Source organism: Dermacentor albipictus, chromosome 8 (assembly GCF_038994185.2).
Source record: "Dermacentor albipictus isolate Rhodes 1998 colony chromosome 8, USDA_Dalb.pri_finalv2, whole genome shotgun sequence".
NCBI lineage: Eukaryota > Metazoa > Arthropoda > Arachnida > Ixodida > Ixodidae > Dermacentor > Dermacentor albipictus.
In genome coordinates, this window is record NC_091828.1 from 30,346,192 (window position 1) to 30,369,535 (window position 23,344).

At 45.1% G+C, this 23,344-nt stretch overlaps 1 protein-coding gene across 5 annotated transcripts in view; it reads right to left on the reverse strand.

Annotated features, from left to right (window-relative positions):
* Positions 1-14,143: 14,143 nt before the first annotated feature.
* Positions 14,144-23,344, reverse strand: part of LOC135912820 (retinol dehydrogenase 13-like) — a 395,668-nt gene continuing 386,467 nt past the window's right edge. For all 5 annotated transcript variants that reach the window (XM_070523227.1, XM_070523228.1, XM_070523226.1 and 2 more), the window contains one exon: positions 14,144-14,362. In XM_070523227.1, coding sequence (XP_070379328.1) covers positions 14,195-14,362 — 168 coding nt within the window. In that variant the 3' untranslated portion in view covers positions 14,144-14,194. The remainder of the gene's footprint in view (positions 14,363-23,344) is intronic.

The window sequence follows — 23,344 nt, forward strand, 5'->3', positions numbered from 1 at the left end:
TCTCACTATCAAATATTCAGGAAAACATTCCTTTTCGGCATGTTTTCCTTTTAGAATGATATATGGCAGAAGCTTGCGGCCGTCAGCTGTTATGCACAGCATCACTGTGACACGCTTCTTCTCGTACCCTGTCGTCCTCACCTTCACTTCTCGGGTTCCTACATCATTAACAGCGCACGCCCTCGGCATGTCAAAATATACCAGTGCCTCATCGGCGTTGCCGATGTGCCCAAGCTCGTAGGAGTGTTCTTTGCGGAGCTTGATCACGTACCGCGGAAAAGCTATAAGTTTTTCTTCAAAATCGGCTGGCAGCTTCTGGCAAATTGTTGTCCGGCGTCTCAAAGAAAATCCGTTTCCTCTAATCATACGCTCTACCCAGCCCCAACTGGCACGCAACACCGAGCTGGGAATCTGCATTATTGTTGCGATCTCCAACGCTTTTATTTGAATTGCATCAGCTATGACAGCGAAGCCCCTGCATCGTTCGCTGCGAATAAACTCGCACACCTCTTCTTCCATTTGCGGATGTCGGCCGTTGTGCGGTCCTGTGAACTTCTTACGCGTCGGGGCGCCTTTCATATTCTGGTCCCGCTGCTTTCACCTGATGATGCAGGCTCGGTCCACACCGAATCCCACGGCGGCACTATGGTTGCCATTGTCTTCGGCAAACGCGATTGCAGTTCGCTTGAACCTGAACCGGCAGGCAGCCCTCTGCGAACTCGTCACTTCGTTAGGGCTGTCAAACACCAAACACACCAAACCAAGCAAAGCGCACCCACGATTTCCGCGAAACCAAACAAAGCAACGCGCACCAGCGATGTCTGCGGAACCTGCCGAGCGCTGCCGCCGGTACCAGGCCCACGTGACAACATGCTGAAACACGTGGATGAAGGAAACTGAGGAGAGGCCCTACGCCTCCAAAATAAAAAATCAGCAAAACAAAGGAGAACTTATTACGTCATTTCCTCCACACTTTTTTTCCTACCCTCTCCGGGTGGTAGGAAAAAAAGTGTGGAGGCAATGACGTAGTAAGTTCTCCTTTGTTTTGCTGATTTTTTATTTCTTTGTCATAGTGGCCCCGCCTTTCGGGCCAGTCATTGTTCTGTGCGCTCACACGTGTTGCTCCGTAGGTTTCGTACCGTGGCAAAGGCGCCGTGTGGGCAGGTTTGCGTTGGTCTCGGTGTTTTCTTGCGCTGAGTTATCTGGACCGTGCTCTACCGTAGTTCGTGAAATGAACGCGCATGCAACGCTGTACGCAATGTACCGCGCCACGGCAATGGCAACGGACGAAGGAATATCCGTGGGAAATTTTGCCCTCTTTGGCGGAATGATGCTAACGTGCTAACGATTGTTTAGTAATGCTGCGGAGCCCGCGGGCCCGAGGAGCACGGTTGCGCCCAGCGCGGCGTGGTTTCGCGAGAAATGTAAGCAAGACAGGAGGGCTGGCCCGATAGGCAGAGCAACGCCATGAGCAACGCCAACTTCCGGCTTCACTTTCGCTTCACAAAGAGTGACGTCAGGGCCTCTCCAGAGTTTCCTTCCTCCGTGCTGAAACACGACTGATGGCTGTGCCGCCATCTGTCGTGTAACATAGGAACGCAGCAACGGCGAGCACGGCTAGCACGGCACGCCCGCGCGCCTCAGCAATCCGGCTGTACGGCGTACTCGCGCCCGGTACGCCGTTCCACCTCGGGAATCCGGCGGCTCCGGCTAGATGACAGAGTGAGCAAGCGCGCCTGGCGGCCTTGGCTACGCGCTGTTCCCAACAAATAGGGGGATGCTTAGATTCACACGCAAACTTTCTTCCTAGTCTTTTCGCGAAAATAGAGGGCGGGTGCTTAGAATCGGGGGGTGCATAGAATCGCGAAAATACGGTATTAATTAATTGCTTCTAATAAGTGAACTTCTTATTATTGCTTGAATCGCAAACAAATCAAGTACAATGTAATAGGGCACCTCAATTAACCTCCAAATCAAGCATTTGTTCAGTGCTCACCTTTGCCTCGCTGGTTTTTCCGAGAAAAAAAAGCGTGAGACATCCAAAATACGAAATAAATACGCGCTTGCGTGCCGCTATTCAAGCGCTCCCAAGCCAACAGCCACGGATACACGGCTTTACCAGCGGTGGTAGCTGGATACAAGGCCTCACGCTATGTATAGTCGCGGCATCCAGAGAACACGCCACTGACGCATTGATAAGCGTAGTGGAGCCTTGTACGATGTGGGGATAAGAGAATGCGGCTGTATATCTTTGAACGATTGCTTGTAGGCGCTTGAGTAGCGGCGTGCGAGTGCGCATTTATTTCGTATTTTGCGTATTTCGCAGGATTTTGCTTTGTCCTGGTAATAACAACCAGGATCACTTCCGCACGAAAAAAATGCTTGATTTCGAGGTTATTTAAGGTGCTTACAACATTCTCATTATATGTTTGCAATGCAACTAGTAATTAGAAAGTTCGCTAATTAAAAGCAATTGATTTATTAATACTTCATGACGAGAACATACTGGCCGTAAGTACATACGACTGCCGCGACTATGCTTTCGGTACGATTTCTCTAGAGCTCTCGGGTTTTTTACGAAGTTTGGTCCTAGTTAACTGAGACACCCTGTATATATATATATATATATACATGCGTAGTTTGTGGGTTCGGTTGCCACCTGCGGCAAGTTGCTCTGCCATCCAGTTTAATTTTCATTACTTTATCGGTTCTTTATTTCATTTATTAAGCACAAGTAATTTCCCCTATGTTGTCCTTGACGTCAGTGTTTGTTGGCTTCTTATGATATATATATATATATATATATGTATTGCAGCTATAACTGCCCACAACTTACATTACTAGTAATCCAGCTCAGTTCAGCGCATTCCTGCACAAATACACATTACCACTCAAATATTTCTTTACGTTTTATTCATATTATTACATACATCTATTCCTGTTTAAATACAATTTGATTTGAGATTTATAATGGCAGGTTACTTCAAAACCTTCTGAATTATCTTTATTTAGGAGAGACGGCGCTGTGTAAAGTAAGGACTGATTGGCATAGTGTCTTTAGGTGTGGTTATAAAGAAACTTTATTGAGTCTATCTCCTCGGATGTAGGCGTTTCGCGAACGTTAGATATGAGAATGCTGCGCTGATGCTTTGCTCTAAATAGGACCCATAACATGAGCGCAACCAATGATTATCTGACGTGGACCCTGGCAGGACAGATTTCCCTAACAGTTCACTAGTGGAAGAAAAAAAACGTCTCATTTGCAACGCAACGAACGGCTCCTTTGTGGAGCAAGTGCACTTTCTTTAAATTAGGCATGCCCGTTCTGCACCACATAATCCCTACAATATCGCATTCTTCAGAAAACAGCTTCACAATAGCAGTTTAAGATTAAAAGAAAGTATACGCCCCGTACTCGTGAGAACGCCTAACGAAGGAGACATATCTAGATTTATTATATTTCAATATGCTCATTCAACTTTATATATTAGGCGAAAATGTTTTCAAGTCTTCGGAGTCATAACTAGTCATAACTGTTTAATAAGTCGGTGCCTGAATTAACATGGGTATTTTTTATTGTTTGCATCTGGGAGCGTGGACGACGGTATTAAAGTATCAAGATTTTTCCAAGATTTTATCTTTAACAAGATATTTGCCGTAACAGTGTCGGCTCATTTTTTTTTTTTTAGTAGTATTTCAGTTGATTCGCTGACTCTCTCTCATTTCAGAATAACAAGTTGTAAAAATCATCATATTATCTGCACATGAAATTACTTGGGAAATTCTGATGGTGTGTAGTATCCGTTATTGTATAGAAAATTAATGATTACCCAATATGCTGATCGTAGGGCACCTGTGCTTATTTTCAGAGTTGCCGACGATGAGGTATCAATATTTACAAATCGATGTCTGCGCAATAACTATGATTTAAATATCGCCTGTCGATGTCCCCGAACACCGTATTCGTTCAACTTATAAAGCAATAATCCGCGGTCGAGCAGGTGGCAAGCCTTTCTGAAGTCAATATAAGTGCCGACGGCTTGTTCCTTGTTACTGAGTGCTTCTATGATAAGAAGTGCTTCTGAGCAAGAAGGGCTGTTTCTGTCGATCGGTGCCTCACAAACTCGAGGTACATCACGGAGTACATTGTAGTCATTAGGATATGAGATTAGCCTTATATGTAGAAAATTTTGGATAACATTTGAAATTATACGCAGTATCGAAACAAGCAACAATAGTGTAGCATAGTTTATCACTCTGCCTAATTATGGATATTACTAGGGCTTATCACATGCCTTCATGGAAGACTCGTGGACCATGCATTTGTTCACTCGGTCTTCTTTGCTGCAAGTTCCTCCCAATTAGCGTACGTGTCACTCTACAAAAATAAAAACAATTGAGAGCCCTGCCGTTTCAGAAGGCCAATATTTTTTAATGAGGCTTTCCGAAAGGAACACGAGTGACCTAACAACATGTTCTTACTGAAGATGAACCTTCTTTTGTCGCCTATGACAAAATTTTAGCAAGTAACTTTGCTTAGTCTGGGAAGACTAGTCTCGGGAAAAACCGTTCTCAATTCGCAGTGGCATCCACTTCAGCAAATTATCACCTAAACCTTGCATAGGAATCTCTGACCTCTAAAAGACAGCGCCTTGACAGACTGACACTCATATCGCGTTTTATATCGCCAAATTTCATTACAATATTTTGTACAAGTAATATGGTGATGAGTGAAGTTGTGGATGATACTCGCACATCAGAGCACGTGACATCGGCGTTTGATGTACTTCCCGAATTTTGTGCTTCTCTGAACGAATGTGCAGCAATTTAATTGGCATGTGGAAAGCCTGTCCCAAAGTTTTATGCAGTGAGTAAAAAGTGGTGAACGGCATAGCGGCACCACTGTCTTATGCTCTGCACTGAATGTTCTCAGTTGGCCTCGTGAGCGTACCGGCCTATTGACAAGGCAGACTTTATGTGTGCACTTTTAAAATGCGTAAGCATTTGCGCGCCTACCCAACGAAAAAACCCATCCGTCTGTCACGTAAGACGAATTGCCATAGAAAAAATAATGCATAAAACAAAATAAATTGGAAGGGAAAAATGTTCGCACCGATTAGTTTCGAACCTACGATCCCATGCTCAGAAGCCGAGTGTCTTACCCTTTATTTCCTTTATTTCTTTTATTCCTGCTGGGCTACAACATTAAATAGGTATTTGTGAGAGCAGATTACACTCATTTTCTATGTGTGAAAGCATCGAACACTGTATGAATGTGGGTTGCTTTGTGGCGCCAGGGCCAAGTATCGCAAAAGAAAGCGAAAACAGTGTACATGTGTACGCTGTGTAGCGATGAATAACGAAAGGTACATGTTACATGGCTGTGAAGTGCCTAAAACGTTCGAGGTAAATTGCATAATACGTATATGTAATAAGAGAATGGGAATGGCTCATTAGGTGTGCTATGGACACAAATGATACGTTTTGAAATAATAGTGATGTACGAAAATGTGTCAGAGGCAAACGTTTCCAAGAAGCACTGTTGCCTAAACAGAGCCCTTGAAGTGCAAGGGCCTGCAGGCATGTGCTGCGGAAAAACATCACAGCGGCATCCTGTAGAGAGAGGATGCACTACGAATTTATTGGGCTTATAACATGCAATACAGCATCAATCTAGAAACGTGGTACGGCATTGGTGTCAAAAAACTGTTCTTCGACAAGCAATATTACAGAATGAAGAAGGATGGGCTGCCGGTTAGCTAGAGACATGTCTTTCTTTCTCTCAGTTTCGGCTTCCCGACACTCCAGGAGGATGTGGTGGGCGGTCAGTCTCTCACCACATCTACCACAAGTTGGAGGACCATCAGCAGTCAGCAAGAAATTGTGGGTGCCATATGTGTGTACTATTCTGAGATGACAGAATTGAACATCCGTTCGTCTAGTTTTTGACGTGAAGGGCCAGGAACCCAACTCTGGCTTAATTACATGGATCTTATTTGTTTGAGCGTCCAGTAAGCCCTTCCAGTGGCTTCCTAGTTCCTTTCGGAGAAAAGGCTTGAGATCTAAGGTAGTGACCTCACCGGTGGGATCGGTAGCTTGCGATGCAACTGATGTGCAATTTGGTCCCCCAGCATGTTACTCTCTGTGCCGCTGTGTCCAGGAACCGAATATATAATGATTTCCTGCGGAGACTTGCACGATGTGGAAATAACGGAATAAATCTCGGTATGTATAGAGTTTCTGTCTTTACGCAGTGAAATTAAGCATTTTACGACACTTAGTATGTAAATGTATACGTTTTTTCAAGTTTTAATTTCCGTGAATGTGTTTACGGTCGCGCGAATAAAAACAGGACAAAAGAAGAGACACAGGGACAGCACAAGGCCCTGTTATTTATTTCCTCATATGTTTTACGGTTGTCAATAATGCACAGGCCTCCGCCGTAAATGTACTTGTTTCGGGGTGCAAGACATCGGGTTCGGAGAAGGATGGTCTGATTTCTCCATAAAACACGCCGACATGTGACTTAGATGCGCCTTTGTAAAACTCTGTGTAAGTGTATTTCGACTGAAGTTCTGAGAAATGCATTCAAATATGTACCTCTGGGGCGTTTTTTGTCACATCTACGAATGATGTATCGCATCCTATGCCGGGCATAGCCATGATGACAATGGCTTAGCTCACACCATAATGTTATGCTCGAGAACTTTAACTCCCATTTCCGCAGTAAGCTTTCGTACGGACCAAGAGAATGGTTCTCTAGCTGCCGGTCGATTAATAAACATCGTTGCAGATGTCACGTCGTTTACAGTTACACAAGAGGATAGGTCTTAGGTTGCGTTGACTTTCATAAAGTACATGAAAATATAATATGACCTCTGAATATGAAGCGACGACTCGCTAGCTTTAACGTAAATGCTCTCCACATGACTTGTCCTCAGGACACCGGTCGCCAGACGGATACCAAGATGGTGGACAGGATTTAGTATCTTCAGAGCGCTAGGAGTAGCCTATTGATACACAATAGCTCCATAATCTAAGCATGTTCGTATGAGGCTTTTGCAAAGGTTCATGAAGCACTACCTTTCACTACGCCACGTTGTGTGTGAAAGGATGCTAAGAATGTCCATTGTTTTTAGGCATTTGTTCTTAAGCTACTTCAGCTGTGGAATAAAGGTCACATTCGTCTCTGTGTTATTGCCCCTAAATTTTTATTGTAGGCTTACAGGTAAGGTTTTACAATCTATCAGAATATGGCGCTCCGGTATCATGCCTCTATTTCTCGAAAGAAAGACAGCCGAGCTTTTTAAATCGTTGAGCTTGAATGACTTCTCCTCTGCCCATCTCGACACTTTCTTCAGGGAAAGTGGAACTTGTCGCTCGTAGATGGTGAGGTTATAGGATTTATATCCCATCTTCACCTCTTCTACATATGTGCCATAAAACATGTCTCGTGGACCATAAGAACGTAGCGCATTCATTTTTACAACAAAAAGGGTGACACTAAGTACTCCTCCCTTAAGCACCCCAGGTTCCTGGATAAATTGTCTGGACAACGCATTGCCTACTCAAACACGGAACATGCGATTTCCTAAATAACGTTCTATTACAATAAGCATTTTGCAACGAATATTCATTTCCGAGCAATCTCGAAAAATTACGTGGCGCTAGGTGGTTTCATAAGCCATTTTTATAGCAAGGAACACGAACAAGTAGGACAGTTTGCGAAGAAAAATATCGCGAATCTATGCCTTAACTCGCACGAGGTGGTCAGCTGTAGATCGGCTTTCTTTAAAGCCACATTGATAAGGGTCAAGCAATTTGTTCAATTCGAGGAAGTGTAATCGCAGGCTAACAATCCTCTTTTCAAATAGCTTACAACTACACCTAGCCAGTGCTATAATCCTGTAGCTTGCCACAGAAGCTAAAATACGGCCATATGAGATTAAAATACGGCCGGCGCCACAGGGATTGGATCCAGCGATCTCGCGCTCAGCACGGCAATGTCATAGGCGCTCAGCGTTCATGGTAGGTCGCTTGTGGAACGTGTATATATCTGAAGTGAGCGTGCACGGCCCAGGCGACCGTGTGCAGCCCGGTCGGGCTGCTGTATCTTGAAAGCCAGCTGCGATTGGTACAATGTTCACTCTGCTCTCTGTTCTTGCGGCTTCGAGTTGATGCGAGACACAGCACGGAGGTCGAATGGCTCGCTGCCGCTGCCGAGCTTCTTCACTCCATCGTTTTGTAAGCGAGTTTCCCCCGTCGTCGTGTGAGATGTGTTCATGATTGCTTTTGCGCGAGTGACACCATGCTTGTTAAATTATTTCGTATGCGTATGGTTACAAGTGTACACGGATGACAGCACTAATATCCTTATTCCTTATAGCTGGCCATTAATTTCCTATCACATTCGATGCTTCGCTTTTCGTGTGAAACTGCGACATTTTGTGAAAGACTAGTCTATTTGAAATAGGTATCAACGAATTGATAGACCGAAGACACAGAATCAGATCCCTTAATGTTTGGTAAAAATGGATAAGTTCCTCAAATGTTGCAAGAAGACTAAGGAAATGATGTCTTTAAAGAAGTAACTATTCAAGGAGATCTAGCTTTCTGAGATAGGCCGTAATAGCCCCGCGAACAATATAAGCCCTGGATGCCTGTGCACGTGGTGAAAACGTCAAATGTGTGCGTTCTCTTTTACTCAGTGACTACCGAATGACATTAGGATGATATCAGAAACACATGGTTTGAAAAGTCGTCCGATCACACAATTTTCACTGAATATTTTGAAATTTTAAAGGCATGCCCTAAGATTGTGCCAGATCTACTGACTCCTCAGAAAGCAGTACAACGATTATAATGTTGCAGTTGATGCAAAACTCAGTCATGTGATGAGTTCTTCAAGGCCTCGTTACCACGGACGAAACAATATTTATCTAAATTGATGGCCCAACGTTACAAAAATGAAAGATGCGTGAAGGAAAAAAAAAAGCGGAACAGCCGAATACGCAGTCATGTTGATCACGTTTCTTTCTGATACAGAATTGAGAACCACGAATTTATACTTTACGCTCAAAATTGCAATGCGACTTTCTACGCGGAGGTTCTGAAGCGGCAGAGATCGTTTGCCCCCATGTGAGACCAAATTTTTCCATAGAAAATTGCTGCATCCTGGGGCCCTATAACGTAAAACTATTCAAATATGTTTTTATTCCAATCTCCAGACGTCAAATTTACGTAACCTCCGAAGCAAGCATCAGGCGTTGACCCGCAGGGGTTGTCTGAACAGACCAATCAGACGTTCTCCTCATATGTAGGAGGTCATTTTGTTTGCTTTAAAGATAGCGTTGCCTACCGTGAACGGCTTTTCTTATGTAATTGGCTGACATGTGGCGACGAGCACGTCCAAGTGGTGAGCGATTCGATGGGGCCGAGCTAGTGCACTGAAAATTGATAACGTCATGAAGAGGGTGGTGCCGGCGTCTGCGATTTCCCTTACTTTGCCTCAGTTTGCTGATTAAAAATCGCGGTGACATGCAACGAAATGTTAAGACTGTCGCTAAAACAGATCCTCAGCAAAGAAGAGTTGGCAGAGCGAGGTCATAAACGTGCCGAAAGTGCTCGATAACCTTTTAGGGCCGCGCAAAACATTCTAGCGTACACAAATAAACCCATGATCTCCGGCAGGCGCGAGTGGCCAGTACCCAATAGATCAGCGGCAGCCATCTTTTATTTCTTTCCGAATGGGGCAGCCTGCGGCTATTAGAACAAAGCTAGGTTTTGTTCGGCCTTTTATTCATTTCATTTATTTAGTAATGCCTCTTGAACGCATACCCGTCCATTTGATGAGGGGAGTTTTCGCGGTTTTGTGACGTCGCGTGACAGGCAGGTGAAGTGGTTGCAGCGCGAACACTTCTGACCACTAGCCGAAGGCTAATGGTGAAATCGTGTCGAATCAGAAATAAATATTTTTCTTTCGTTCGGCCCAATCATGCATAATCAGTGTGTGCAGGCCATATCCGATAGAGAGCTATCGCGGGTTTCGTGACATCGTGTGACAGACAGGCGAAGTGGGGGCGGTTCAGAAAAGTTTTTGACCAATAGCGGAGGGCTTATTGCAGAATCGGAATAGAAAAGTTTCCAATAGCTTTACGTTATAGCGCCCCTGCACAACTATCGCGCTCCTGCGCTCACTGTACTGAAAGCGCCGGAGGTTTTATGCACAATTTCACCACTGTGCTATAAAACTCTTGCTGTACTCATCATATTTTCCACCTTGGAACTACTCTTTTCTTTCTGAAGTGGAAAATGGTGCTTCGGGGGCCACAATTGGGCGTTGTCACGATAACTAAAATAGAAAATACATCGCTGCTGTAGATATTAACAAAAGAAGACATCCGATTGCGCTTCCAGTAATTAAACAAGAGGTGGAACTAGTTACTTGTGTAACGTTATTTGAAGTTGATATTCATGTACCTGAAAGTTTATGCAATTAGATTTCTTTGAGCGTACTGCAGAAACTTCTGAGACGAACATCGTACGTATAAAGAGCCAAATTTCACGCCTGTAATGAAAAAAAAAAGAAACAGCGTTCGATATACATAATAGGTGTATGTGGTACTGTTAATACATGCAGATTTTTCTATTTTTTCACACATCGCGTTGGTAGCTGGGAAAAAAGTTCTCGCCAGTTTGTAAAGGTATATACAGCGTTCTACTGACATCCTATTATTATGTATATTGCATGAATTTGTTAGACAAAGGTATTTTCTTTGTACTTCACTTCATAAGAGCCATGCGCGACCCATAAAATTGGTTATTTGAGTTCTCCAATGGAATTAATTTTTTTTTAATTGCACTGCATGTAAGGTACACATGCCTCTTCGGAAATTGGGTAACACACGCATTCGTGCCTGCACTCTCACAAACTTACGTACATATTTTGATATTGCACGATTCTTGCCAGCGAATACTGTTTAAATACTGCACAGCTAAACTCTTTTGAATACTGATGCCACCTCGATTACTGCCAGCTCTGTAAACATGTGGTATCTAAAACTATAAACTTTAATTCATCTATTCTCTTATGGGACAGTAGGTCGTTCTGTTTCTTCGTACTCAAAGGTTAATTGCAGTCACACCTGCTACTTCGCAGGGGGAACTTGGGAAAAGCATTAAAGTTTTTCGAGAGTTCAGTGTGCCTCCAAGCAAGAACATTTACTAACAGCGTCGAGCTGCCTACGAGTAAAAAATACAAAATTGGGAGAGAAAGAGAGAGAGCGCAAGAAATACGACATGTTTGTTTCAATAATCAAGCTTAGGAAAGGCATCCCTATTCCAAAATGTCTTGTGCTCAGGCCGCCTCTTGGGCACTAGATCGTGAGCAGCTGAAGCTGATCCTCGAGGTTGGAGCTGGTAATATTTTGTGCGACTCTTATAGAAAAATGCTTCAGGTAAACCTAGGCGTGAATCAAAGTAAGCTCAGTACGTGGCTCAGTAAATTCTTACAACGCAATGAGTAAATCGGAAAAGAAATCCTTCGGCTCATTGTAACAATAAGTGTTGTCCAAATCCACGTCAGAGTGGTAGCTCTCATTAGAATTCTTTACAGAGATCTTAAGGACAGCGTTTTGCTCGTTGTATGTTCCGGAATAAATTTCGGAGCCAGAAATACCCGGTGAGATTTGTACACCATCCATAAGACATCTGGGGCGGAATGTTATAACCGTTCGGAAGTGCGAACCGTTCACTTCATCTCAAGTGATTGGTTAAAATTTTGATTCCCTCAGAATCCATCAGAGACAGCGGTGTGGCGCCGCAACTTCTGAATATGTCACTCACCTGACAATCATTTTCGAAGCGAACCCATCGTTGGCCAAGAGCTAAAGCGATGAACAGGTAGTCCGCTTTGGGCTCCGTTGTTGTGGCTTGGTTGTTGCCTTGCGACCGTGGCGCGCGTGCCGGTCTTGCGAGCCCGGAGATACGTGGGCACATGGCGTGTGCTCCATGGCACAAACCGTCAAGCCTACAGTCGCTTGCGATGCAACATGCTGGTTCCATCGCAACCAGCAAGTTGCGATGCTGTATAAGCTGTATACTGTATAAGCCACAAAACGGTGCCTTATACCGGCACATAGAACACCACTAAGCTATCCGATTGACCCCAGTATTGCCATTTCGTTTACGTCAACATCTGACGAGCATTTTATGACGATGCTAATGCTGGGCACTTTAGGGACTACAAACATACGACTGTGGAACCATACGACGTGTCGTATGGTTCCGCTCAGTTGACGCATTCATTCTATGGACCCATATTAAAACCAGTGGCCTCTGTAACAAGGTTCTGCATCACTGTATTCTCCATCCGTATACCGTAATACAACAAGCTTCTCTGAATTACCGCATTACCCTGGTGCATTGTGCGGACGATCACCTTTTCCGCAATACTGAGGTTGCCCACGTATCCCACCTCAAGCAGTTTTCTCGTCGCTCACATAGATGCAAATAAGTTAGAAAAATGCTGGCACTTATTCCGCCATATCTGCAACCCTGAATTGCTATCTGATGCTGTTTTGATGAATGTCGTTTTGATAAAACTGCGTCTGATAAAGGCCCAACCAGAACTTTTGTTTGGGCAATGGGCGATTTGTTGTTATATTATCACGGGTAAAGAGCGCGAAGCTTAGTCAAAAATTAGCCTGACTAACATTCACAAGGACAATCCTGAGGACCCTAATGTGCAGCTCAGACGTCCGATGAAAAATATCACCATGTCCCCCTTTCCTCTCCCAAGGACAGAAGCTGCGAGACACCATCGCATTCAAGCAAGCAAACACGTTAGCTGAGCAGAATACTGCACACACAAGCCACACTAGATTGCAGAGACTAAACCTCTCGCTGCAGCTCAGAGCTCCAGCCAGACTGAACCAATGCGAACTATATTTTTTTTGTTTCACCTGGTAGATGGGAGCAACGTTCACGAAAGCTCATTACACTTTAAGTGGAATGGCTGTGGAATGGAGGCCCACTGAGGGAACATGCAATGCTGGTACAATGGCCCCACCCATCATCGGCCTAGAAGCCAGTGAAACAACTTTCGTGCTTTCTGAGAAAGACTGGTTTATGCGAGTCCTTTCAACTAGCTAGTCCTGTCAGTGCACGTGTCTCACATTCACCATATTCCGTCCTCTTTATCTCGCCCTTCTATATTGGCGTAGGGTAGCCAACCCTACGCTTAAGCAAGTGTTAACTATCGTCTCCACTTATTAACATCGCTGCCTTCTTTCTATATCTAGCTATCTCTCTATCTATCTATCTATCTATCTATATATATATATATATATATATATATATATATATATATATATATATATATATAAATTTATCTGTCTCCTGCTTGTGCGTGTAAGTTAGCATAAGTGCGCGTTTGTATGTACGCGTGCGCTCTTCGGCAGAACACATGCGGAGTGCTAGTGTTTAGGGATTCATGTTACCACGTGCCGAGTACCAGAACACCGATGACGTCAACTGAGCAGCATTGTGGCGTTGAGTTGGCCCTTGAGCTCAGAAAAGTGTTACTGCAACGTGTGAAAGCACTGTCAGGAACTTACGAAGCATGAAATTTCGGATCATGATTTCTTGAAAAAAAAAATAAACTGTCGACCTAGATGCATACGGCCGCACCGTGACACCGTGACACCGTTTGGTCAATGGCTACGCCGAAATCCCACGCTCACCGAAGATCCCACGCCCCTCGAAGATGCGCAGTAGACGACAGACGCATCTCAATTTATAAGCTTCCGGCGAGGTTCAAGGGAAAGTCGCCAAATTTCCGTGTTTGACACCGTGCAGGCAATGGGAGAGGGCTTGGTACCGTAAGCAACGCTTGCAAAGGTTTGGCCGTAGTCGCATAGTCAAGCGAAACGTACTTTCTTACCTTATTTACTAAAAGTACAACTGCGCTGCTAACCATTATAGTTGTGAATGTCAGCGGGGAGTCTATGTGTAGCGATGAGGTGCTTTGTCAGCCTACGCAATCATATCAAAGGCAATACCTGTGGCACATGTCGCGTCAGCATTGTCTGCCATAGTTGCTTTATGGCCCCGGAATAAACCAGGCATGCGTGTTTGCCTGCAATGGCTGCATAATTTCTTTTTTCAAGTACTTCACACCCGAATTAGTTGGCCTTCAGCTGAGGCCCACCATTCTCTGCGAGATATCCCATAAGGCTTCGGCATCTTGCGGTTTTCCAGGCGCAAAAGACGGCTTGCAGTCGGAGAACATTTTGCCGCTGACTCCCTCCAGGTCCTCCGATACGGCCAGATGCACAGATGTCTGCGCGCCGTCACTGACGCTCTGCAGCGAAAAAGTGCACATGTCGAGTTAATTTGTGATCTTTCTACAAAGGGCAAGTAAGACAGCACTCAGGCAACCAACCAAATGCGTAAATCACCGGTCTCATCTTTTATTATAACATGCAGAAATAACAAAATTTATTGTAAGCTCCAGAGCTCTGCCGACATGCGGGAGATCAAGGGCTCGCTTTTCGGGCGGAGACTCGAAGAGAAAGTCAAAAGAGACCAGCAAAAGACAGAGCAAGGCGGGGCAATTGAAACAGAGAGAAAAAAACGACAATTGCATTCAGCTCGCAGCATCGCGCTGGCGTCATCCTATGGTCCGCAGGCTGTGACTGTAAGCAAATTAATTGAACTTAATTTTGGCCTTTTAGGTGCCATAACCACGTTTTTGTTATGAGGCACGCCGTAGTGTGCCACCACGGATTAACTTCGACCACCAGTGGGCCTTTGCCGAGCACCTAATGCACGGGGACATGGCCATTTTGCCATTTGACTACAGTGGAAATGCGGCGGCCGCGGACACGATTTGCTCCCCCGACATCGCGCTTAACCGATGTCGCTAGGACACCACGGAGCTTAAGAAGAGCCGGAGTACCATATGTGAGACGGTTGACAGCTGACTCGGTCGAAACACTTTTAACGCGATAGCGTTAAGGAGCTCGTGTCGCAGAAAAGCCGGTGTCGTCGGCGTCGGGTGTCGGCGTCCGTAGCGTTGACCGTGAGCGATAAATCACGGCAGGCACTTCATAAATAAAAAGCAACTTCCAAGATGGGCTGGGTGGGAATCGAACCAGGGTCTCCGGAGTGTGAGACGGACACGCTACCACTCAGCCACGAGTTTGATGCTTTCAAGCGGTACAAACGCGCCTCTAGTGAATGCGGTGTTGCCTCCGAAACGAGCCGTGGAAAGTTATACTGCAGTGTATATCGGTAATTATGAACATGTAACTTACAGAAGTCGCAATTACACGAATAGCGAAGTGCGTTTCCGCTGCATTTCTTCTGCGCTTTCCGCACACGCAGAGCCATCTTGCGGCAAACACAGCAGACCCCCTCCTCTCCATGTAGGGCGCTGCCTCGACTGATGGCGCGCCATGCGCGCATTGGAGCTGTGGAAGGACCGGTGCGAGGGGGGTCGTTGCCTGGACTCTCTCTCCCCTGACAACGCTTCGCCTTGCTCCGTCTGCAGAATCAAGCGTCCTTCCTTTCTTTAGATCACTATCTGTCTATCTCTCTGCCCGTGCCGATCACGACGTTTGGCTGGCGTGCATCATATCCCCCTCCGAGATACCGAGTTCTTCGGTTCGTTCCGCTTGCTCAGGCGCACGTTTCGTTGCTGCGCCGAACGCCGCGTTGCTCGACCATATGGCTCGACGCTCACCGCGTCCGATGCGGGGCGCCTCGTATGTGATGGCTGCCCTGTAGCCCATTGTCTTACACCCCTTGGCGGGTCGACGGGAACGCTGTCGCGTTCCACTCTTGAAGGCGAAGCTTAAGTGTCCTCCAATTTTTTAAATGTAAGCGACATATATCTGAATATAAATAACACTATATTTCCCAACATGGTTTGTTCTGCAGGACGCACTGTATGGAAAACCTCACTCCTAAGAAAAGACAGGGACATTGCAACCAATAGGCATAAACGTTTCAAATGGAGCTTTAGAATCTATTCGCTATGCTAAACTTCAAGGTATAGGCAACAACACAGTTTGATTTCTTGGCGTATCCGCCCTTCTTTTTTTTTCCTTTAGTTTTTTTTGCGTTGACAGACCGCGGTGGGTAGGGGGCCTTGGCTTTCACCTTGTACACAGCGTTCCTTTACTCTCAATTCGACACGCTAACACATTTTTTCCTCGTTTCCGCTTCTTCCCGCCTCACACCCTCTCCCCTTTAGAAGAACCCCAACTATATATACTGTGGGGAGGAAATCATACGTCGCCTTGAAGAAGACTAGTCCACTTCTCGAAACGTTGGCTCCCGCATTCACCTTGTTCACGTTTTCCTCACCTCACTCCTAAGTTACTTGAATTGAGATTGTATTCATTTATGTAAAGTAGTAGTACATACAGGAATTGTGCGTCACTGGAAGTAGCTTTTCAAGCAAACCACGACGACGTACTACGTCCAACTTTGCAAACATCAGGAGCTAGGAAAATTGCGTAATAGGCGCTTTGTGCATATTTAACTGATCAGAAATGTTATATTATATACATTATTTCGTATTTGAAGCCCTAGGAATTTTGCAGAAGCAGAGCAGGCATCAATTCACATATAACATATCGATAAACACTGTACAGAATGTGTCGCACTTATTTACCAGGAAACATTTCTATACAATGAATATGTACGTAGCATAGTACAAAAACATTTTTTTACAGCGGCCTGTAAATATTTTATCAAGACTGATGTCTGAATAAGTGTGTTACGTATTGCCGAAGTGCCTTGGCGAAGGTTATTAGTGCCTGGAACAAACGTTTGGTTATATTTGATGCCATATAAGTAATTTTTTTCTGCGTCGGAAGCAAAACAGAACCAACAACTTCTTTAAGCAACGCACAGAATAATACAGTATACAATCTGCAAGCACTAAAATAAAAATTGGCAGTTACATCAGCCCACGCCAAATAAGGTGAAGCCGAAAGCCTTCGCGCTCAAGACACATCCATTAAATTACTTCATATTTTAATTCGAATGCGTTGGCACTTTTTATTACTTGTTTCTCTCGCTAGGCGTCGTTGGTTACAGTGTCCTAACTAAAGCAACCTTAATTACCTCTGCATTATTCATCTTCGCCCTAAAAACACCAAAGGAAATCGGTTCGATTGCCTTAATTAATTCTATTATACCTTACTGGCTTTTTCACATCATTAGGTGCATAGACGTGCCTGCGATGTGGAAGCAAAGTACGACTAATGTCACAGAATTTATACGGGACCTTTTATTTTCTATAGCTCACAGCGCGACCTTGTAACATAGAGATATATGGCTTTCGCCTTAAAAAACGACATATACTATGGATTCACATTTTCTTTCATCACAAACCGGGTTTTGTTCTCTCGACAAATATCAAATGAGTAACCAATATAAGTGGTATGTCAGTGACATTTAATTTCTGCTTTGAATACCAATTTCATGTCCTATTATGATAGTAAAAACACAAATTTTCTATTTTTTAAATGGCTGTCGCAGCACCTCAGAAATACAAGTGGCATGATAAATATTACCTTATCTGTTTAATCACACCCTTTTGCGTCACCTTCACTGAATGACATAGCTATTTCATCGCAGTGTTATCGATGCCGCATAAGGCGCATTCTCAGGTACATTGGAGAGACTGTTTGTCTTTCAAATGTTCGAAATTGTTGTCGGTGGACAAACAAGCCTGTGCAGTCTTATGAATCCCAAAGTAAAAAAGAAAACACGGAGCAAATCAATCAAAAGCATTTTTGCGTAATGATTATATACATCTACAGCCACGCTAACCGAGAGATCGCAAGAGGGAGCGCATGTGTGACGCGTGGGCGCGACCCACAGCAGCCCCCGAAGACAGACGTCCGCTCATGCAGTGCTTTGTTTCCATATGTGGTATCGGCGGACGTGGTCGGTACTTGCCGTATCGATGTTGTTACCGGTGAACAGACGATGGCGCGCTACTCTGGCGCCATCCCGTAGTCATCATGGCCGCAGAGCACGGCTTGTGCGGCAATACGATTTTCTCCTGATTTTGCCATATCTCCCTCCCCTTTTCTCCTCGCGGTCTCTTCATTATCGCTGACTTGTAATTTTTCCTGCGCTCCGTGTTCACTCACTCATTGTTCCCTTGCTTGTTTGCTCGGTTACGCCGAGGACACCAAGGGACGCCGACGCTCAACGCATGAATGAATGCGTAAGAGCTGCGCTCTAAAACGATTGCACACTCTCTACCACAGGATCCACCATCGTTGTTTTTTTTACCATCATGAACGCACAAGAAGAAATCAAAGCCACGCAACTCTTTGAAGGGGGAGCACCAGCGCAGCTTATCTATGGCGATAAATGCGTTGATAATGATATATGTTTATTGAAATTAAAAGACATGCACCAGACTTATTTCGTATTTTTACATTTTTTTGTTTTAATAAATTGCACACTCAATGCTCTTATTTTTTTTTCATTTTAACCTCATTCTATCTTGTTTTTTATATTTTTATTTGGTCAGCAAGGTGACTATGGCTTTATGATCGCTATAATATATGGCGCGTGGCTCTGCGGCAACACTGGAAAGGTTGTTGGCCAATGTTTGGTCAGTACACAACCAAAAATGACTGTGGCTTAGGTAAGGTTAAGCCCAGGATGCGAAGCATACTAGCCTTTATTTTAGTTGTTGAACCACTGTTTAGCCTGGTGAACTGCTGTTGCTTGGCTATATTTGGTTCGGCTAGACGAAGAAACAACTCATGCGTTACTCTGCTTCGCCTTCAAGAGTGGAACGCGACAGCGTTCCCGTCGACCCGCCATTACAATGGGCTACGGCGCAGCGACTACGCGCCCCGCATTGGACGCGGTGAGCGTCGAGCAACGCAGCGTTCGGCGCGGCAACGAAATGTGCGCCTGAGCAAGCGACGCACGCCTGAGCGTTAGAAACAGCTCGTTTCTAAGGCAACACCGCATTCACTAGAGGAGCGTTTGTACCGCTTTGAAGCATCGTACTCGTGGCTCAGTGGTAGCGTCTCCGTCTCACACTCCGGAGACCCTGGTTCGATTCCCACCCAGCCCATCTTGCAAGAGTTGAGCCAAAGCCACTTCTCCTCTGTCGTGACGTCACGGTGTCACGTGGTATTCAAGGCGACACCGCCGCGCCTGAGGAGCTGGGTTGAGCGCTCGTAATATGCTTCGCATAAAACGCGTCGGGAGCACACTGATGTTTTTGTAATCATGAATTCCGAACCTTTCCAAGAGAAACGCCACGAGCCACTTTCCGTCTGGGACGCGTTTCGGTTGGAGTCATCCACAATTACGATGGGAGTGGAGCCGGCAGGAGTGTTGCACCCAAAGGTGCAAAAGCTTGGCGTTTGCGGCAAGGTCTTCGTAAGTATTACGTGCCGCTCGCCATCATCGCGTAAATCCCCACTTCTGCTCACGACGGTATTCTGTCGTAGGCGCGCCCTTCTTCTTCAGTCCTCACTGCACGATCACCTACTCATTGCATGGGTGGAAGGGAAATGATATAAGGGTACAAGGTTTGCCTATAGAGTCCGAGACGTCGAACCGCAATCCATCCTAAACAGCGTCTATTCCGGTTTTCATTTTTAGCACGATATTCTTATCGCATACGTTTTGTCACTTCTCCCGAATAAACGCAGCTGAGGCATACCCGGCGATACGTTTGTGCTTGATGATTTAGCAATTTTAGCTTCTTGGTGCCCGCCATCTTTTTTGCCTATGCACACAAACCACCATAACCTAGCGTAGAATAGCTCGACTGCAAAAATCCGTGAGAATGCATATGATGATGATGCTCGCGGTAATGCCATTCGCATTCCAGCAATGCAATGACTATACTTCATATAAAAACTTTATTTAGAATCCGTACTGGTCATTCTGATATTTAGACTTCGTCGGCTATATCTGACATTCTATGTTTTCGGGAACATTCCGCGTTGCTGTGACACTAGCTTGCCCAGGCCAACCAAGTTTATGACGGCAAGAAAATGATGGTATGACGACGATGCCTTATTGCACTGAAATGAAGAAAGAAAGACGTTCGTTCGAAAGACAAACATATTATGACGATGGTGGCATAACGACGGGATACGACTATTCTAATACAATGCAGATGATGTAACAACGATGTCATGAAGCCAATTGGTTCACTAGGAATCTGTGACAATGATGCGGTGATGATGATCGTATGACGATCATAGCATGACGACAGCGGTATGCCTTAGAATGCATGACTACGACTGTATGACAAGAAAATCATGATGCCTAAATATCAGTGGCATAAACATGGTTCAATGGCAACAACAAGGTTATGATGGAATCACGAAGAATTGATGATGTCAGTGAACTGGTGAAGCGGTAGGACGTCGATGTAATCATGACATTAGGCAGCGATTCTGAAATGATGACCTTGTTGCGATGACAGCCTGACGACGGGGTGTGAAGAAAATGGAATGACACAAACTACATGACAAAAATGGCGTCACAGACGAAGTGACGACATTTACATGGCAAAGATAAATTATCACAAACGGATGACTACGATTGCTTCACGTTCCCGAGCACATACCTAGTAGCCCAAACAAGATAGCCCGGGAATATTGTCACGTTTTAATGACGGAGACGAGCAGGATAACAAAAACAGTCAATCACAAAACAATTTATTGGGGTAACGTCTGCCCCCATAACAAAATCACACTCAAAGCATGACGATAGCGGCAAGCACAGTAGGCGATCGTCAAAATTTCTTCAATGGGTCAAGCACGTCTGTATTCATAAATGAGTCGTAGAAGATTCCTGCGTGTCCACTCGTGTCCGCGTGTCTTCCAGCAAATGTTGCACCATTGGTGCCGTGCATACACTCAGATCACACAAGGTTCGATGACAACATACAAAGTATACAACAATAAATAACATGCGCGAACCTTGCGATACATGCAAGCGCGTCCCCTGCCGAGCGATATCGTTTAGTATTTGTTAGCCGGTGAAAAGAGGCCACCAGCGAAATGTAAACAGGTACAATTACCAATGCCCCTTCTTAAAGAAACACCGTCTAGAAGCTAGAAACAAAAGAGAGAAAGAAAGAGTGAAAGAAAGGATACAGAAGAATGTAGTAAATACACACAAAGAGCCAAAGTTCCGAAGTTCGTCACCATGCGCATAAAAGATTAAAATGCACCGCCTGGGCGCCTACAGGCCATGCGCAGCACTGCTGTGATTGCGTAATGATGTCTGGCCCCATCTCATGTCGGATGATCTTGCGGGGTCCCAAATAGCATCGCAAAAGTTCCTCAATAAACCTTTGTTGAACTATGGGGTCCGATACAAAAACATGGTCGTCATACTCGTATTGCTCGCAGCGTCCTCGAAGATTGTACTGTCGGCTTTCGGCTCTTTTCTGCCTCTTGATGCGCAGGTGGGCCAGTTGTCCCGCATCTTCAGCGCGTGGCAGATAGGCGGCGACGTCGAGATTCTCTTGGTTGGTCACGTACGGCAGCATGGCGTCGAGAGTGTACTCGTGTTGCTTGCTTAAACAAGCTTGAACGGACGGCTCTGCATTGTTTCTTGTACTACCGGGTTATATACGAATGTCAAGTGTGAAAACACGGCGTACTACGACTTCTGCTCGACGACGACCTACATCGCTAACGTGTCTGCGAGCGCCTTGTTCCTCTGTCGTTCCTTTGTCGGTAAAGAGGACTACTGGCCCACCTTGTCGTTGCAGGATGATCTTGACGAAGAATTTCGCTACTTGCGGCACACTGCCTTTGGGTTGGACTTTTGTTTCAGCGAAGCGCCGAACCATTTTTTTCGAACTGTCACGTAGGAAAGGGCCCTAACAAGTCCATCCCAATTAGTTCAAACAATCTACAAGGAGGCTCGATCAGATGTAGCAATCCTGCTTGCCTTGTCGCTGGTATCTTGCGTCGCTAGAAGTTTCGGCACGTCTTGATGTAATCGGAAACTTCGGCCTTCAAGCGTGGCAAGTAATACTTATCCATTCCTCGCCAGCGTACGGGAAAATCCGAGAATTCTTGACCATTAGGTCATCATGAGGGGCGTAGAGAACATCCAGCCGCAGTTCTGAAGGCACAAACAAAAGGTAGTTGGTGCGGACTGGCACTACATTTTTCTTTAAAAGGGCGTAGTTTTGCAACGTAGACGAAGAGAATTCGCGCTTAAATATCCTTAGGACAAAGTCCACCTTCCCTTCCAAGAACACAAGGCTTCTTAGCTCCGAGTGTACTTGAGGCTTTTCGGCGAAGTTGACGGCGAATATTGCACCTAAAAAACAGTTGTCATCCTGGACGTCTTGCGGGGTGTTAAAAGGGACGCGATACAGCCAGCCAGCATCGGAGTATTTTCGTTTGTACTTGAATATAATGAAGATGTCGAATTGTTGCGTTTAGATGCTGTGCCGTGTTCTGCGTCCTGAAGCGTTCTTTATATTGTCCAACCAACATATAGCGTGATGCTCGCTTACGACATTGAACAGACTGCCACATATCTAAGGGTGAAATTTCCTGGTAGGCCAAATTAGGACAAGACATTCGTTGTTCGTCGTTGAATAATTGCATTGCGCTTACGACATCGACTTACTAGCGTAAGACATGACCCTTTTAAATCCGGGATTTCTCTCCACTAAGAGAGCGCCGAAGCCAACACTGCTTGCTTCGGTGTCGATATCGGTGTCGGCGTCTACGTCGAAGTGGGCGAGTACTAGTGGTTATTGCAGGTGTTAATTCCTGAAATGCTTCGACGACCCATGTTTCCCATTTACCTTTGACGTCGTATTTAGCAAGAAAAGTCAGAGGTGCAGCGATGCGAGAGGAGTTCTTGGCAAACCAACTATGTAGCAGGCACACAGACTTAGAAACCTGTGGAATGTCATCTTTTCCAGGGGCTGCGGAAAGTTTGCAATGGCAGCTGTTTTCAGTTGTTCAGAAATGACTCCCGACTTGCTGATGACGTGGCTCAGGAGAAAAGTATAGCCTAAAGTTCGACAGAAACTCGTTAGGCGAAGGTTACACATTGTTAAATAAACAGGTGCTGGCCTAAGGTTGAAAAAGAAGTAAAACATATAATTACATTTCGAGATTCGAGTGTTTCCCTTGTTCACAATGAAGATGAGCGCAACAGGGGGCTATTATTAATATGTTAGTTGGCGCAACCTGCTCATGTATGTCTCGGAGAGATTACCCTGTGTCCGGTTAATCGCTTTTCTAGTAGTTCGAATATGAAAATATAATGAGGTTAGTCTTGAAAATAGGCACATCTC